At 36.1% G+C, this 17,890-nt stretch overlaps 1 protein-coding gene across 5 annotated transcripts in view; it reads left to right on the plus strand.

The window, feature by feature from the left end:
• Positions 1-17,890, plus strand: part of RIF1 (replication timing regulatory factor 1) — a 71,083-nt gene that overhangs the window by 39,885 nt on the left and 13,308 nt on the right. For all 5 annotated transcript variants that reach the window (XR_003418874.2, XM_027055806.2, XM_027055809.2 and 2 more), the window contains exons 21-29: positions 7,743-7,842; positions 9,710-9,974; positions 11,323-11,365; positions 11,909-12,111; positions 12,660-12,759; positions 15,599-15,718; positions 16,683-16,834; positions 17,215-17,295; positions 17,588-17,642. Coding sequence is in view for 4 of the 5 variants with exons in the window: in XM_027055806.2 (XP_026911607.1) it covers positions 7,743-7,842; positions 9,710-9,974; positions 11,323-11,365; positions 11,909-12,111; positions 12,660-12,759; positions 15,599-15,718; positions 16,683-16,834; positions 17,215-17,295; positions 17,588-17,642 (1,119 nt within the window). In the remaining variant the exon portion in view is untranslated. The remainder of the gene's footprint in view (positions 1-7,742; positions 7,843-9,709; positions 9,975-11,322; positions 11,366-11,908; positions 12,112-12,659; positions 12,760-15,598; positions 15,719-16,682; positions 16,835-17,214; positions 17,296-17,587; positions 17,643-17,890) is intronic.

The following is a 17,890-nucleotide window of genomic DNA, read 5'->3' on the forward strand; positions in this document are numbered from 1 at the left end:
ACTCGTTCTTGAGGGTGTCTCATACGTGTGTTGTATGTGCGCTGCTGTTGTGTCTGAGTCGCTTTTGTCTTCAGTCCAGTTGTCTGCAGTGGTTCTCACTGTTGGCTAGGTTTGTCCCTATGTTGTTAGTAGGCCAGTCTGGTGCCGTCTTGGGCTTGAGTTGAGTCAGACCAGGTGTTTGCCAATAGCAAGGAACTTCGTGTTACTTTCCCTATGTTCCCTGAGAAGCTTTCATTGGTAGGTGGGGCCTGCAGGCAGTCCTGATGTCTGCCCCGAGTCCACTGCTGGAGCCACAGTTAGAATGGTGTATGTGGTTATGTTCCCCTCTCCTGGGGTAGGAGTCACTTTGGAGTCCTCGTGATTCCTGTTGGGACTGTTTGCCCATTGCCATACCATGGGCGGGCTGGAGGGGCAAGTCCACAGAAAAACACAGGTGCAGGGCAAGACTTTAGCATGCTAATTGGAGAATGTTCATGCTGCGCTAGCTCCTGTGTATGTCCATGTGTCTAGCCTGGGCATTGGGAAAGAAGTTGGACCTGCCAGCTCTTTTGTTCTTACAGAAGTCTCCTAAGGACCTCTGCTCATCCAGCACTTGTTTGAAGTTGAGTCATAAATGTCTTTCCCTTGTGCTCCAGGTGTTTCTCAAACTGCAGCGTCTATGCTGTATCTCAGTAAGTTTGTTTGTTATGCTGTTTATGGGTGGGGACTCAAGTTTCTCCTGGCAGTCCCGGCCCAACCAGCTGATTTTTGAAGTTCCAAGTGTTGAGCCCCACTGATTGTAAGAACTCCCAAAGTAGCCCTTCTGTTTTTCAAAGCCATATGTTAATGGGGATTCATCTCCCTGGTGCCTGGCATGGGGTCTGCTTCTCACCCTTCTCTGTGCCTGCTGTCACCTTCCTTACTGGGGACCATTTTGTGAGTCAGCTTGGTTCCCAAAGGCATCTCCACCCTTCCTACTGTTTTCCATATGGCCCCTTCTGTACATTTAGCCATGGAGAGTATGTTTTGCCAGTCTTTGTGTTGTTTTCTGGGTGATTTGCACTGATGTGAGTGTTACCTAGGTGTATTTTGGAGATAGGGTGAATTTAGGCTCCTTCTACTCTGTCATTTTCCCCCTACCACCTGTTATCTTTTTTTTAATGTTTATTTATTTATTTTTGAAGGTGGTGGGGGAGGGGCAGAGAGAGAGGGAGACATGAATCTGAAGTCATCTCCAGGCTCTGATCTGTCAGCCTGGAGCCTGACACAGGACTTGAACCCACGAAGTGTTAGATCATGACCTAAGCTGAAGTGAGACGCTTAACCCCCAGGAGCCCCCTACCACCTGTTTCTAAGAGCCTTGGTAAAGTATCTCCCTGATTGTGAATTTGATATATTTGAACATGTTTATTACATATTTTGATGCTACGTCATCATGCTTATAGGTTCGTGACTTTGTCTTCATGGTAATTAATTCCTCTCTACCTTTTTGAATTTTACCTACTTGATATTAACTGATATGAATATGCTCATGCCTTTTTGAGAATTTGTGTAATCTTTTTTTATTTTATTTTTTATTATTTTGAGAAAGACAGAGGGCACAAGTGAGTGAGTGGCAGAGAGAGACAGAGAGAAGCAGAAGTGGGGCACAAGCTCACTTGAAGTGGGACTTGAACTCAAGAACTGTGAGATCATGACCTGAGCCAAAGTCAGATGCTTAACTGACTCAGCCACCCAGGTGCCCTGTGTAATCTTTTTTAAAAAAAGAAACTTGCCGTGGGGTGCCTGGGTGGCTCAGTTCGTTAAATGTCTGACTCTTGATTTCACCTCAGGTCATGATCTCACATTTTCTGAGACCAAGACCCTCCTCAGGTTCTGTGCTGGATGTGGAGCCTTCTTGGGATTCTCCCTACCACCCACTCCTCCCCCTCCTGTGCTCACTTGCGTGCTCCCCCTCTCTCAAAATAAATAAACATTTTAAAAAATAACAAATGAAAAAACTTACCCAGCAATACAAAGAAAATTGCATGAAAGAATACAGTTTGACAAATTATTATACGAAATACTTCTGTAGCCATCACCAAGGTCAGTTATAGAGCATTGTCAGCACCCCAGATGCTCCTCCTATGTGTCTTTTGCAGCATATAAATAAATATGGAAGTCTTTTTAATAATTAGAGATTTAACCTTGTATTTAATAGGAAATGGAGTATGTGTTTTAATCTTTAGCTTCTTTCAGATATACTGTTAAAACTTCTATTCATCTTTTAGATTTGAAGAGTTCATATCCGTAACATTCTACCCCAGCAAGTAAAGACATTGATACCACTCTCCTACAAATTTTTATACTTACCACCTTTCAGGTTTTGTTAAAAAACCTAAGTTTTACTTACTATATTATTATACAGGGTACTATAAAACTTGGAAAATAAGTAAGTTTACAAAATTTGAGGATATTTTGTTGCTCAACCTAGTTTCCTATATCCCATTATTTTCCTTTAAGAAAAAAACAGATTTATATGTATATATATACACACACACACACACATTTTATATATATGTATATACATATGTATATATGTATATATATATAAAAATGATAACTGATACCTGGTACTAATATATAAGATACACACACCCACATATGACTGATAACATCCTTGTTTGGTACATATAACTAATCAGTATTGATTAGTTATAATTTTTAGGTTCCAGAAAATTTAGATCACAGAATTTTGACTAAAACTATTTATTATAGCTTATATTGTTGCAGATGCATACTTTGATACTTTTTTTTTTCCTTAATAACTTTGTTCTGTAAAGTTACAGGATTTTTCTCTAGTTTTTGGAATTTAGACATTTCAGCAGGGTGTCTCTTGGGGTGTCTTTATCATTTTTAAATATTTTTGAGAGAGAGGGTGCACACGGGGAGGGGCAGAGGGGGGCAGAGACAGAGGTTTGGAAACAGGCTCTGTGCTGATAGCAGAGAGCCCAGTGTGGGGCTTGAACTCCTAAACTGAGGTCATGACTTGAGCTGAAGTTAGATGCTTAGTAGACCCTTTCAATCTAAAGAGCTGTGCCTTCATCTCAGAAAAATTGCCTTGCTTTAATGGTGTTCTTTGTCCCTTCTGTTTTTCAGTACTGTTTTAGGTGGGTTTTAGGCCTTTGAATTTATCTTTTGTGTCCCTTCTTTTTCTTTCTCTACACCTGTTTGTGTTTTGTTTGGTACTGCTTTCTAGGAGCTTGGTTACTTTGTGACTTAATTTGTGGTTTAAATGCTGAAGTGTTTGATAATGGTTTTGTTTTTTTAATTAGTGTTTTTTTTTAGTTATTATTACTTTCTCTATTTTTTTTGAGAGAGAGTGGGGGAGGGGCAGAGAGAGACTCCCCAGCAGGCTCTGCACTGTCAGCATGGAGCCTGATATGGGGCCTGATCCCATGACCCTGGGATCGTGACCTGAGCCAAAAGCAAGAGTTGGATGCTCAATCAACTGAGCTACGCAGGCATTCCTGTGATTACTATTTTTAATTTCCTTTTGTTTGTTATTAGATTTTTCCTATGGGTTAGTACTGTTGATGTTTAGCCTACCTTTCCCATGACTGGTTCTCCTTGTGAATGTGCATGTTTATTGATTAAGGCTAATACTGAGCAATACTGGTATCTGGAATGTGTTTCCTAGAGAGAGCCCCTCTTTTTCCAGCCTTGATAGCAAATTGAAGTTAGAGGCATCTTTTACTTGGTCATTGGAGCCTGAAGGAAACACCTGGGGATTTAACATCTTTTGTATATGAAAATATGGATTGTCATCTGGACTTCCTGTGTAATTTTTGTTGGTTCATTGGGGCACTGCTGCTTTCCTCCTCCTGGCTCTTAATACTCATTGGGGGAGATTGTCTTTGGGGACAGACATGGGAATTATCCCAGTGAAGTGGAAAAGTGGATAGTAATGGAGAATAAGGGGAGAAGAAAGTGCATTTGTTTTATAGATCTTTAATTTCAGTAGTGTTTTATTTTTTTCTCAGAACTCTCACTGTGTCTTCTGTTACTTAGGTTTGCTAGGAGGGTGCCTGGGAGCTCAGTCAGTTGAGCATCTGACTTTGGCTCGGGTCATGATCACACAGTTTGTGAGTTCGATCCCTGCATTGGGTTCTGTGCTGACAGCTCAGAGCCTGGAGCCTGCTTTGGATCCTGTGTCTGCCCCTCCCCTGCTTGTGCACACACTCTCTCTCAAAAATAAATAAACATTAAAAAAAAAAAAGTTTTGCTAGGAAGGCTATTTTGGAGGTGCTTTTTTTTTTTTGGAACTCATGGTGCTGGGATTTTCTTGGTTCTGTGTTTAGTCTCCCTGCCTTTAAAAAAATGTTTCCAGAAAATCTCTGATGCTTCTATGAATTTTATTTTTGTTTTAGTTGGATTACAGGAGGAGGAGGAAAGGGTATGAGGGAGCTTAGCAACTTTTTCATTGTTTTGTTTTGTCACTGGGTTCGGTGAACACTTGTAATTTTCATGAAGAATTTGATAAAGACTCTAATTAAGAACCTTGTTCTTGGGACCCCTGGGTGGCTCAGTCGGTTAAGCATCTGACTTCGGCTCAAGTCATGATCTCACAGTTTGTGAGTTCAAGCCCTGCATCAGGCTCTGTGCTGATAGCTTGGAGACTGGAGCCTGCTTCAGATTCTTTCTCTGCCCCACTGCCACTTGTGCTCGCTCGCTCTCTCTCTCTCTCTCTCTCAAAAATAAACATTAAAAACAAGAAAAAAGAACCTTGTTCTTATGGGGCACCTAGTGGACCTTGTTTGAAGAGTATGTGATATTTATTTATTTATTATTTTTTATTTTACGTCCAAGTTAGTCAGCATGTAGTGCAACAGTGATTTCAGGAGTAGATCACTTAATGCTCCTTACCCATTTAGCCCATCTCCCCTCTATCAACCCCTCCAGTAACCCTCTGTTTGTTGTCCATATTTAAGAGTCTCTGATGTTTTGTCTCCCTGTTTTTATATTATTTTTGCTTCCCATCCCTTGTGTTCATCTGTTTTATGTCTTAAAGTCCTCATATGAGTGAAGTCCTATGATATTTGTCTTTCTCTGACTAATTTCGCTTAACATAATACCCTCTACTTCCATCCATATAGTTGCAAATGGCAAGATTTCATTCTTTTTGATTGTCGAATAATACTCCATTGTTTATATATATACCACATCTGTATCCATTCATCCATTGACAGACATGTGGACTCATACTTTGGGCTCTTGTTGATAGTGCTGCTATAATACATTGGGGTGTACGTGCCCCTTTGAAACAGCATACTTGTATCCCTTGGATAAATACCTAGTGCAATTGCTGGGTTGTAGGGTAGTTCTGTTTTTAATTTTTTGAGGAACCTCCACACTGTTTTCCAGAGTGGCTGCACCAGTTTTCATTCCCACCAGCAGTGCAAAAGAGATCCTCTGTCTCCACATCCTCGCCAACATCTGTTGTTGCCTGAGTTGTTAGCCATTCTGACAGGTGTGAGGTGCGGTATCTCACTGTGGTCTTGATTTGTATTTCCCTGATGACGAGTGATGTTGAGCATTTTTTCATGTGTCTGTTGGCCATCTGGACAGATGTCTTCTTTGAACAAGTGTTTATTCATGTCTTTTGGCCATTTCTTCACTGGATTATTTGTTTCTTGGGTGTTGAGTTTGATAAGTTCTTTGTAGATTTTGGATACTAACCCTTTATCTGTCATTTGCAAATATTTTCTCCCATTCTGTCATTGCCTTTTAGATTTGCTGAGTGTTTCCTTCACTGTGCAGAAGCTTTTTATTTTGATAGGTCCCAATAGTTCATTTTTGCTTTTGTTTCCCTTGCCTCTGGAGGCGTGTTGAATAAAGTTGCTGTGGCCAAGATCAAAGAGGTTTTTGAATGCTTTCTTCTCCTCGAGGATTTTGATGGCTTCCTGTCTTTCATCTTTAAGTCTTTCATCCATTTTGAGTTTATTTTTGTGTATGGTGTAAGAAAGTGGTCCAAGTTTGGTTTTCTGCATGTCGCTGTCTAGTTTTCCCAGCACCACTTGCTGAAGAGACTGTCTTTATTCCATTGGATATTCTTTCCTGCTTTGTCAAAGATTAGTTGGCCATACATATGTGGGTCCGTTTCTGGGTTCTCTATTCTGTTCCATTGATCTGAGTGTCTGTTTTTGTGCCAGTGCCATACTGTCTTGATGATTACAGCCTTGTAATACATCTTGAAGTCCGAGATTATGATGCCTCTTGCTTTGGTTTTCTTTTTCAAGATTGTTTTGGCTATTCAGGGTCTTTCTGGTTCCATACAAATTTTAGGATTGTTTGTTCTAGATCTGTGAAGAATGCTGGTGTTATTTTGATAGGGATTGCATTGAATATGTAGATTGCTTTGGGTAGTATTGACATTTTAACCATATTTGTTCTTCCTATCCAGGAGCATGGTATCTTTTTCTATTTTTTTATGTGTCTTCTTCAATTTCTTTCATAAGCTTTCTACAGTTTTCAGTGTATAGATTTTTCACCTTGTTGGTTAGATTTATTCCTAGGTATTTTATGGTTCTTGATGCAATTGTAAATGGGATCAATTCCTTGATTTCTCTTTCTTTTGCTTCATTGTTGGTGTATAGGAATGCAACCAATTTCCATGCATTGATTTTATATCCTGCAACTTTACTGAATTCGTGGATTAGTTCTAGCAGTTTTTTGGTGGAATCTTTTGGGTTTTCCATATAGAGTATCATGTCATCTGCGAAGAGTGAAAGTTTGACCTTCTGGCCGATTTGGATGCCTTTTATTTCTTTGTGTTATCTGATTGCTGAGGCTAAGACTTCCAATACTATGTTGAATAATAGTGGCGAGAGTGGACATCTCTGTCTTGTTCCTGACCTTAGCAGGAAAGAAAGCTCTCGGTTTTTTCCCCTTTGAGGATGATATTAACATTGGGTCATTCATATTTGGCTTTTATGATCTTGAGGTATGATCCTTCTATCCCTACTTTCATGAGGGATGAGAGAAAGGATGCTGTATTTTGTGACCGGCTTTTTCTGCATCCGTTGAGAGGATCATGTGGTTCTTGTCCTTTCTTTTATTAATGTGATGAATCACATCGATTGTTTGTGGATATTGAACCAGCCCTGCACCCCAGGTATAAATCCCACTTGGTCTTGGTGAATAATTTTTTTTAATGTATTGTTGGATATGGTTGGCTAATGTCTTGTTGAGCATTTTTACATCCATGTTCATCAGGGAATTGATCTGTAGTTCTTTTTAGTGGGGTCTTTGTCTGGTTGTAATCAAGGTAATGCTGGCTTCATAGAATGCATTGGAAGTTTTCCTTCCTTTTCTATTTTTTGGAACTGCTTCAAGAGAATAGGTGTTAACTCTTCCTGTGACTCTTGATCTTGGGGTCATGAATTTCAGCCTCGTGTTGGGTGTAGAGATTACTAAAAAAAATAAATGAACTTATAAGATAAAAAAGAAAGGGAACCTTGTTCGTCAGACTCATTTTATTGGTTTATATGCTGAGTCTACTGGACATCTTAAAAATGATTTATTTTCCCTAAATGTTGAGAAACAAAAATTATGGTACTTGGCACACAGAAGTTAATGAGCAAGTATTCATAACTGTATTTCATGTACCTTATAGGTTATATGTGGGAATGAATGTCTTATATTTTTTGTTGATGCTCGCTATATTTGGAATTTATGCCAGTAGTTGGAAGTTTCTAATATAATATTTAATTTTTCTTCCCCAGAATTTGTTGCTCTTAGATAGGATCATTCATATTATTACTGTAATGGTTGATTGCATTGACTTCTCACCATATAATATTAAATATCAGCCAAAAGTTAAATGTAAGTACTTTTGTTTTTATTTTCTTCACCCAGTATTTGATAAACACGACTGTCTAAACTGTTGTCAAGGCAAATCCTAATATTTTTTCTGACCTCATTTTGCTGACTTTTGATGTATAACCATGTCCTACAAGTTTGTTATATAACTTTGGTATGCTAGGAGCTTAAATGCTCTTACATGCCCATGCTCACAGTCTCTCTCTCTCTGTCACATACGCACCCACATATCTTTATTCCTTTGTATAACACTGAAAGATCAATATTATTCTATTTAGAGATTGTGTAGTAAGAGTGATTTTACTTGCCATCTTATACAAGGGATTATCTGGGCAGGAAAATTTGATGTTTGTTATTAAAATGTTGTTATTTGTCGCAGTACTGGTAATGTTAACATTTGCTAGTTGGTTAAGACAATATCTGCCAAGTTTTCCACTGTAAATTACTGTAGAGTACCTATGATTAATAAATTAATGTTTTGTGGCAGGTTATTTGAGACTATATACTTTTTTTCTCAGCCAGTTTTCACTCATGATTTTATCATCCACTAATGCTTTTTGCCTGAAACACTAATGTTACCAGAAGAATAGTTCGTTGTTTCATTTGATGATGTTAAATTGTGTCAAGATGCTTAGCTCCTTTGTCTTTAATTAATTCTAAAAGCTGTCCCTATTATTTATCTCTATTCTAAGAAATCATTCTGCCGTTACTGAGCACTGTTAGGCACCAGTCACTTCCAGGTGCAGATGACATCCTAATGTAAGATAGAACTTCCTTTGTCCCATTTTATTTTTACCACTGTGAGTTTCTGTTATTCATTGGCTTATAATTCTTTGCTATTAATATTTATGCTCATGTTTGCCTCTTTGACCATTTCATGTGTTTCCATTATTTTTTGAGAACTTTGGCATAAGATAATCAGGCTCATTCTGTACTTCTCCCTCCTTAAGCCTGGAACCAGACATATTTCCAAGAAACATGGTTCCTTTTGCTGAAGATGGCGTTTAGAAACCAAGGTCTAGTCATTGTGACTAAGATGTCACTGCTTTTGTATCCTCTTGAGTATATGTTTGGGATAGGTGTTGCCTGACTCATGGGCTGTCTTGTCAGCCTTAACATCCTGGCCTGGAATTTCAGGGAGACCATTCTAATTTATATTCATCTGGGAAACAGATTCTAGGGAAGAAGGAGAGTTTTCTCTTAAATCTGAGCTATTCTACTTTTAGAGACTGGATTCTTTGAGGGAAACGGGTAATTTCGGACTATGTTTTTTGTTTTGTTTTTTTTGACAGAGGGGATTCATCCCTGTAGGTAGGTATCTGAAGAGAGGCAGAATCTAAGAATAGTAAACAGTGTCGGACAGTGCTTTTAAGATACATCTTTTTCTTTAAATTTAAGCTTTTCCTGTATTGCTGAGGATTTGGATCTGTGATTTGATTAATGTTATTTGTAGGGTTCAGTTTATTATACAGGAAGCAATAATTTCTAAGGGAAATTTTGTTTTAAAAATTGAATTTTAAAATTTAGTTTTGGAACTTACATAATTTAGTACTTACGAATTAGTTGAAATTCAGAGAATATAAAAACTTGAAATGCGTTTTATAATTGTTTAGAGAAAAGACACCCACTTTTCTGGAATTCTTCTAGATCTGCCAAATAGTTTTCCTTTGTCTCTGCTTCTGTTTTAAAGATACGCTTGTAATGGTGTATATCCAATAATGGCATATCATTTTAAAATTTTGAGTATCATTCTACAGAAACACGTATATGAGATGTACAGTATCTGTCATTTAAATGAGATAAATTGTAAAGATGTACAATGACACTTTTCAAAGTACTTGACTTTTTAATAAATTCAATTTTATCTTAGCACCACAGAGACCTTCAGATTGGTCCAAAAAGAAGAAAGAACCTTTAGGGAAATTGGCTTCTTTATTTAAACTTATTGTGAAAGTGATCTACTCTTTCCATACTCTGAGCTTCAAGGAAGTACATTCTGATACTCTCCTCACTGTTGGCAACTCAGTCACCAGTATTCTTTCCAAAGTACTTGGACGTATTTCTTTGCCTTCTATGATCCGAAAAATATTTGCAACTTTATCAAGACCTCTGGCATTATTTTATGAAAACTCAAAGTAAGTATTTTTTGACTTAATAGCTTTAAATTAAGCGTGTTGGATATAGGTAGCAAACTTTGGTCATTTTCCTAGCAGCGTGTGGTTACAAATGGTAATCTACAATTTAGTGAAGAGGACAATATACTCTGCTTTTGTTAAAAAGATAGTTCAAATCATACATAAAACGAGGTAGAAATTGTGAGTTTTTAATTTTGTATGGTAGTTCAACCCTCCTTTTCAAAAACAAATTTTTTTAATGTTTAGAGAGTGTGCGTGGTGCAGGGACAGAGGGAGACACAGAATCTGAAGCAGGCTCAGGCTCAGAGCTGATGCTCAGAGCCTGATGTGGGGCTGGAACTCATGAACCACGAGATCATGACGTGCGCTAAAGTCAGAGACTTAACTTACCCACCTAGGCACCCCTCAACCCCCCTTTTCAATTTAGTACATCTCTTTTTAGATTTCTTAATACAAATAAATACACCTGTTAAGTGTATGACTTACATGTAGCATATTTGACATGCTACTTTGCCATTAAGTATATGGCATGCACTTAAAATATTGTATGTATCTTGCACCATATATATAAGAATCTCATTGTCTTTAATGTCTCCATAGGGTTCCATGAAACTTTGTACCCAAGTTTTTATTAGTGGACATATGTGTTTTTCCAGCCTGTTCACTCATAACAATATTATAGTTGAACATATTTGTACACATCAGTGTCCTCATTTTCTACTACGTCTGCAGAACAAGGCCCTAGAAGTTAAATTGTTGGTCCAAATGGTATACACATTTAAATTTCTGAATTATCGTGTAAAAAATTATTTTAATTTACATTATCCTTTACATTTGAATTGAAGCAACCATTGCCTTAAAAAAAACCATGAAAATATCCCAAATAGCATACTTTTTAAAAAGCAGCTTGAAAGGATTCATTGATGTCTTTTCTGTCAAGCTTATGTGGTTCAATCATAATTGTCCCATCTTTTTAAAGTTATATTCATAGAGAAAGTTTCAGGAACAAATTTTACAAAGTACAAAGTAGAACCCTAAATACATCAACTTTTTGTATGTCTTTCAGTTTTTAAGTTTCATCAAAAATAATATATGCTTTTTAAAAAAGGTACAGTAACAAGTAAACTAGTATTAGTAGTTTGAGGTCTATTCCAGATGTTTTTCTTGGACTCCTTTTTTAAAGATAGGTTTGTTTCATGCTTAATGTTTGGTAATTTGACATTTTTTAGATGAAGATTTGGGGCACCTTTTAAAATCACTACACATGTCTCATTTTTATGGCTGCATTATGTATTTTTAGGCTTAACTTTCTGAAATATAAGTGGTACTCTTGTGTTTTTCTTCCCAGGCTTGATGAAGTTCCTAAAGTGTATAGTTGTATGAGCAACAAGGTAAAAATAGACAATTGTCTGTAAAACATAGCTTCATGAAGAAAAAATGTTAGAGTTCAGATAGTTGTCTTCCTTACATATACTTCTGATTTTTAAAAGGTTTATATATTTTCAGTTTTAATAGGCATTTAATAACATGACATGGACACATACACAAGATAGTTTTTAAAGAAGAATAACATTGCTTTAAATTCATAGACCTCATTAACTCTTATCCCTTTATATGGGACAGTATTTATAGGTAAAACTTGTGTAGCCAGCTGTTAATCTCTGTTAATGAGAAAACAATTTTTTCTGTTAATGGAAAATAAGCTTGACATCAAATCTTACATCAATAATTAATTTCACCTGACAGTTTGTCAGTTTATATAATAAACCTGTATTTAAGGAAATAGGTGCTTTAAAAACCATTTGAATTGTAAAAATTGAAGAAGTGGTAGCATGTTGTGAGTTGCTTAATTTATAATTCTTTGTGCTTTTATCTTCACTGTTTTAAAAGCACATTTCCAAATGTTATCCTAACAAAATTTTCCTTTTTCCTAGTTAGAAAAGCTATTAGGAGAGATAATTACTTGTCTGCACTTCAGTTACACTGGAACTTATGACAGCGAACTTCTTGAACAGATCTCTCCATTATTATGCATAATATTTTTGCACAAGAATAAACAGATACGAAAACAGAGCGCTCAGTTCTGGAATGCCACATTTGCTAAAGTGACGATGTTGACTTATCCTGAAGAGTTAAAGTATGCTAATAACCTATTTCATACAGTTACTGTGATATGTAAATTGATATTTTTGTTTTAAAATGAATTTTTCTTAGAGGAATCATTGCAGAGGATTCCTCAATTGAAATGTTATTTTGAGGATGTGGTAATTACTAAACATTATTTGGTTTACTTTGGTCCTTCGAATAACTTTGGTTTTAGGAACATAAGCAATTTAAAACTTTCCTTGATAAAAGAAATACAAAGGACAAGAAATTGATGGTTATTACATCTGGGTGATGTGTACATGGGAATTTAATGTAAAAGTCTACTCCTGCTTGAGAATTTTGTATGATAAAAATTTGGAAAATTTTTAAATAAGAGAATTTGGGAACTGAAGAATGTAGCAAAGAAACTAAATGTACTGTCTACATTTCTCCTAGTTGTGTGTGTATATAGAGAAAGTCTTTAAACTGGATGTATTTTGTCACTTTAAAATTGTAATTAAAGTGTCCTTATTAACATATCGTTGGTATTCACCAGTATTACTTGACTCAAGGTATATATGTTTATGTACTTTTTTAAAGACCAATATTAAGACAAGCCAAACAGAAATTTCTGCTCTTCTTGCCTGGTTTGGAAAATGTTGAATTTATGGAGGAATCCAGTGGCCCATACTCAGATGGAGTAAGTTGGGATTTTTTTTATTTTTCAGTGTTGTTCATTTATTCCATTTTCGTGTAACTTTTTAAAAGACAAAAACCTAGGGATACCTGGGTGGCTCAGTCAGTTGAGCGTCCAGCTTTGGCTCCCATCATGATCTCGCGGTTTGTGAGTTCAAGCCCCGCGTTGGGCTCTGTGCTGACAGTTCGGAGGCTGGAGCCTCTTTCAGATTCTGTGTCTCCTTCTCTCTCTGCCCCCCCGCCCCCACTCATGCTCGCTTGCTCTCTCTCTCTCTCTCTCTCTGCCAAAATTAAGCATTAAAAAAAAAATTTAAAGACAAAAACCTAAAATATGTTACTGACTTAAGTAAAACTTGAACATAAGAACATCATAATACAGGATTTTTGTATGACCTCAGTTGTCTGGCTTGAATACTATTTTTTTTTTAATCCGAGTGTAACTGACATACAATATTGTGTTTCAGGTATACGTCTTGGTGATTTGATATTTTTATGCATCATGAAACAATCTTCATGATAAGTCTAGTGATCATCTGTCCTGCAAAGTTATGACAGTATTATTAACTATTCCCTGTGCTGTACATGATTTATTTATTTATTTTTATATGTTTATTTTGAGAAAGAGTGTGGGCGGGGGGGAGTAGAGGGAGAGAGAGAATCCCAAGCAGGCTCCACACTGTCAGTGGAGAGCCTGACGTGGGGTTTGATCTCATGAACTTTGAGATCCTGACCTGAGCCAAAATCAAGAGTCAGATGCCTAACCAACTGAGCCACCCGATTGCTCTGATTCGTGTATTTTATAATGGGAAGTTTGTACCTCTTGATCCCCTTTGCCTGTTTCATTCGCTCCCACCTGATCCCTGCTCTGGTGTCCAGCAGTTTGTTTCCTGTCTTTGAGTTTTTCTGTGTTGTTTGTTCATGTTATATTTTAGATTGTACCTATTAGTGAAATCATATAGTATTTGTCTGAGATTTTACTTAGCATAATATTCTCTATGTTAATCCATGTTGTCACAAAGGGCAAGATTTCATTCCTTTTTATGTTTGAGTGATATTTCATCATGTGTATATATCTTTTTTTTTTTTGTATATATTTTTATCCGTTTATCCATTTATTTTTCATTGATCACTTAGGTTATTTCCGTATCTTGGTTATTGTAAACTATGCTGCAATGAAGTTGAGGGTGTGCATCTCTTTAAATTGGTGTTTTTGTTTTCTTTGGACGAATACCCAGAAGTAAAATTGCTGGATTGTATGGTAGTTCTATTTTTAATTTTTTGAGGAACCTCCATACTGTGTTTTATAGTGGCTGTACTAATTTACATTCCACCAATAGTGCAAGGGTTCCCCTTTGTCCACACTTTTGCTAACACGTGTTATTTTTTGTCTTTTCCATTAATAGTCACTTTTACTGGTGTGAGGTGATATCTCATGTTTTGTTTGCATTTCCTTGATAATTAGTGATGTTGAGCATTTTCTCATGTGCCTGTTGGTTATCTGTATATCTTTGGAAAAATACTTATTCAAGTCCTCTACCCATTTTTTATTTGGGATTTTTAAAAATACTAAGTTGTTTACTAACCCCTTATCAGAAGTATGATTTGCAAATATCTTCTTCCATACAGTAGGTTGCCTTTTCATTTTGCTGATGCTTTCCTTCATTGTGCAAAAGTTTTTCCATTCGATGGAATTTCATTTATTTTAGCTTTTGTTGCCCGTTGACCTGAAATACTTTTATGATTTAAGGGCATTAAATTTCACCATAGATTCTCATGTAAATAGTCTGTTTTTTGTTCATTAATTATCTTTTTTGAACTATGGCATTTCATATATATTCCTTTGCAAATGTTGTAATTATTATAATACATGGTTAAGTGTTACTTCAGATAAACCAAAATAATAATTATTGGTCCATGTCTAAGCAAGAGCTACCCTTCATTTTTCTCCGTTCTTTCCATCAAATCCCTCATTCCTTCTGTCAGAAAAACACATATTTGTTGTCACACACCCACTTGAAACCAGGGTACTTTGGCCAGTAACAATTACTGTCTGAGGATCAAGGAGTAAAGACATGGGTACTGCATGTCCACGAGGTACCACATTCTTAGACAACTTTGTTTCTATTTAGCAACAACAAATGGAGTCTAGCTGTTCTTTGTTTAGAACCTGTAAGAGAAAAGTTAATGGCCAACTGAGTACTCTAGTGTTAGTTCTTGGCCTATCATGTATGCTTTATTGGTTGTATGATGTTTAAAGTTTCATGGCTGTGATTTTTCTTCTTAGAAATATTTTCAGTAATTGGAAGGGTCTTTGAGTCCAGTAATTTGATTCATTTTAAGTATTTATATGATGTATCTTATTAGAATTTGTAAAATTCTCAAAACATTCAGATTTTATAAAATTTCTAAAAATGGTGCACAACAGCTGTGTAAGTTAGAAATGTCAAATCTTTTTGATGTTGAATTATACAATGGCTCTTTTCTTTGACATGACTTTAATAAGTTTGAATAATGAGAATTTTAATATTTGAAATGAGCATTTATTACACTGGAATTTTCAAAGCATGAAAAGGAGAAGTAGAGCATTTGTACTTTTTAGCAGTTTTAATTTTGGGGCGCTTGGATGGCTCAGTTGAGCGTCTGACTTCGGCTCGAGTCACGATCTCATGGTTTGTGGGTTTGAGTCCCGTGTTGGGCTCTGTGCTGACAGCTCAGAGCCTGAAGCCTGCTTCATATTCTGTGTCTCCCTCCCTCTCTGCCCCTTCCCCACTTGGCACGTGCACACTCACTCTCAAAATAAAAGCGTTAAAATTTTTTTAATTGTTTTATTTTTAATAAAACAGACAGAGAATTCACAGTTAAATATGAAGATAAGTGGCATGGAAAGAAAATCAAGTGGAAAAAGAGATTCTTTTTTGGGACAAACAAAGGATGCGAAAGAAAATATGAAACCACCAGGCCAAGTATGTTTTTCCAAAATTTATTTAATAGAACTTTTAGAGTATATGGTAGCTTGAGAATGTATAGCTTCTAATTGGAAGAAAAAGCTATTAAAGGCTAAATAAAAGGATTAAAGAAGAATTAGAGAGTTTGGTCTAAAAGAACTTAGGATAGCATGGAAATCTAGAAGCTTTGGGAGATGATTCATTCTTCCTAAGGTTTAAGTCTGTTTAATATGTAGCATCCATTAAGTATAGTTAATTCAGGCACCTATCCATTAAGTATGGTTAATCCATTAAGTTCCTTGAAATGGAATCAACTATAGGTATGAATAATTATAGAATAGGTAGCATCAGAGACTGTTTTAGAACTTCTGGTAAAAGAGAACACAGAGGTAAGACATCTAAATCTAAAACTCGTAATCTTAACTAGTTGCCAGTCAACTGATCTTCAGACAATAATTGTCTCTTCCGTGACTTCCAATAAGGATATTCTGGAGTCTTGAAACCATGGCCTTTGGCAAAATGAAAGAATGTTATGTTTTAAGGAATGACTCCAATATAGTCAGGTAGCAACTATGATATAGAATGAAAACAATTGCATTGAAAAATAGTAAAAGTAACAGTAGCAGTGTTCTTGGTCTGTAGTGCATATTTTTTTGGCAACTTTTACTTAACTTGACTAGTTTATGCTTCAGCTTGAGAGCTGGTGATGCACTCTCTTGCCAAACCATTTGATTTTCATATGTTGTCCTGAAAACCATATGTGCCTGTGCTTTGTTGGTAACTTGCCTACTTTTTAAAAAGGTGTAATAATTTTTACTTCCCAAATTTTTTTTAGAGGTAGAATGAAAGCGAGCGACATTGTACTAATTATTAACCAAGGATATCATATAGATTTGAATTTCAAACTTCTTAGTCATTATTGAAGACCTTTTCTAGAGGGCTAGAAGAGAGATTGGTACGTTTGCTTTTTTAAAATTTGCAGTTGAAATTAGAGTCGCCTTCTCCAAAAACAAAGAGTGAAATGCCTTTGGAAGAAGAAAAGTCTGTCGACTTTGTGTTTATACCTTCCGAAGGAAAAGAAGCAAAGGAAAGAATACTAACTGAACATCAGAAAGAAGTACTCAAAACAAAGAGGTTTGTAGTCCTTTTATCTTGAATTAGATATTCTGTATTCACATTTAGATGTCGTGCAGCAATTATAACTTTCTGCTTAGAACTGAGGTACTGTATGTATAATCTGTATTTTAATGCCAGAAAAGATGTGCCATACATGGTTGCATTTCATAATGCATATGGTAACTTAGTTATGTACCAAATATTTCTGAATTCAGAGGTGAATCATTAATGGAGGTAGTGTTGGAGGAGAGGATAGGGAAGATGATTTCATGGAAAATAAGCATCTAAGCCTTGATTTTATATTGTTCTTAAAAGACAATTAGATGTACAGTTTTAAGTTTAATTTCTAATTGTAGACATGTCGCATTTTGAAGTTACTTATGTAAGATCTTTTTTAGGTGCGATATTCCTGCCATGTATAATAACCTGGATGTTTCACAGGATACTTTGTTTTCTCAGTATACTCATGAAGAGTCTTTGTAAGTATGGAAGATGTTGAAGTAACTGGTTTTCTAATTTTTAATTAAAAGTAATTTATGGGCAGCTGGGTGGCTCAGTTAATCGTCTGACTCTGATTTTGGCTCAGGTCATGATCTCACGGCTCGTTGTTTTGAGCCCCACATCAAGCTCTGAGCTGACACCAGGGATCCTGCTTGGGATTCTGTCTCTCCCTGACTCTCTGCCTCTCCCCTACTCTCTTTCTCTCTCTCTCTAAAAAGAATAAATAAAATTTTTAAAAACAGTATTTTAATTTGCACATTTTTATTTCAGGGAAGTTCCTACTTTAAGTGAAAAATCAAAGGAAGATTCCAAGGTGGTATTTAAGGTATATTTGGTATTTCATATTTTGGGGTTTTTAGAATTACCATTCCATTATGAAGTCTTGTGTATTAATTTTAAGATGTATTGCATAATCTCTTAACTCTTATTGGCAGACTTTGGCAGAATTGTAGTCATTTGTGGGTATTTGTGTGTTTAAAATAAAATATTTGGCTTTATTAAATATTTATAATTAGAAACACAAAGTAATGGGTGTCTACCACCACCTTTGGAATATTTGCAAAATATTGAAAG

The sequence above is a fragment of the Acinonyx jubatus genome, chromosome C1, assembly GCF_027475565.1.
Source record: "Acinonyx jubatus isolate Ajub_Pintada_27869175 chromosome C1, VMU_Ajub_asm_v1.0, whole genome shotgun sequence".
NCBI lineage: Eukaryota > Metazoa > Chordata > Mammalia > Carnivora > Felidae > Acinonyx > Acinonyx jubatus.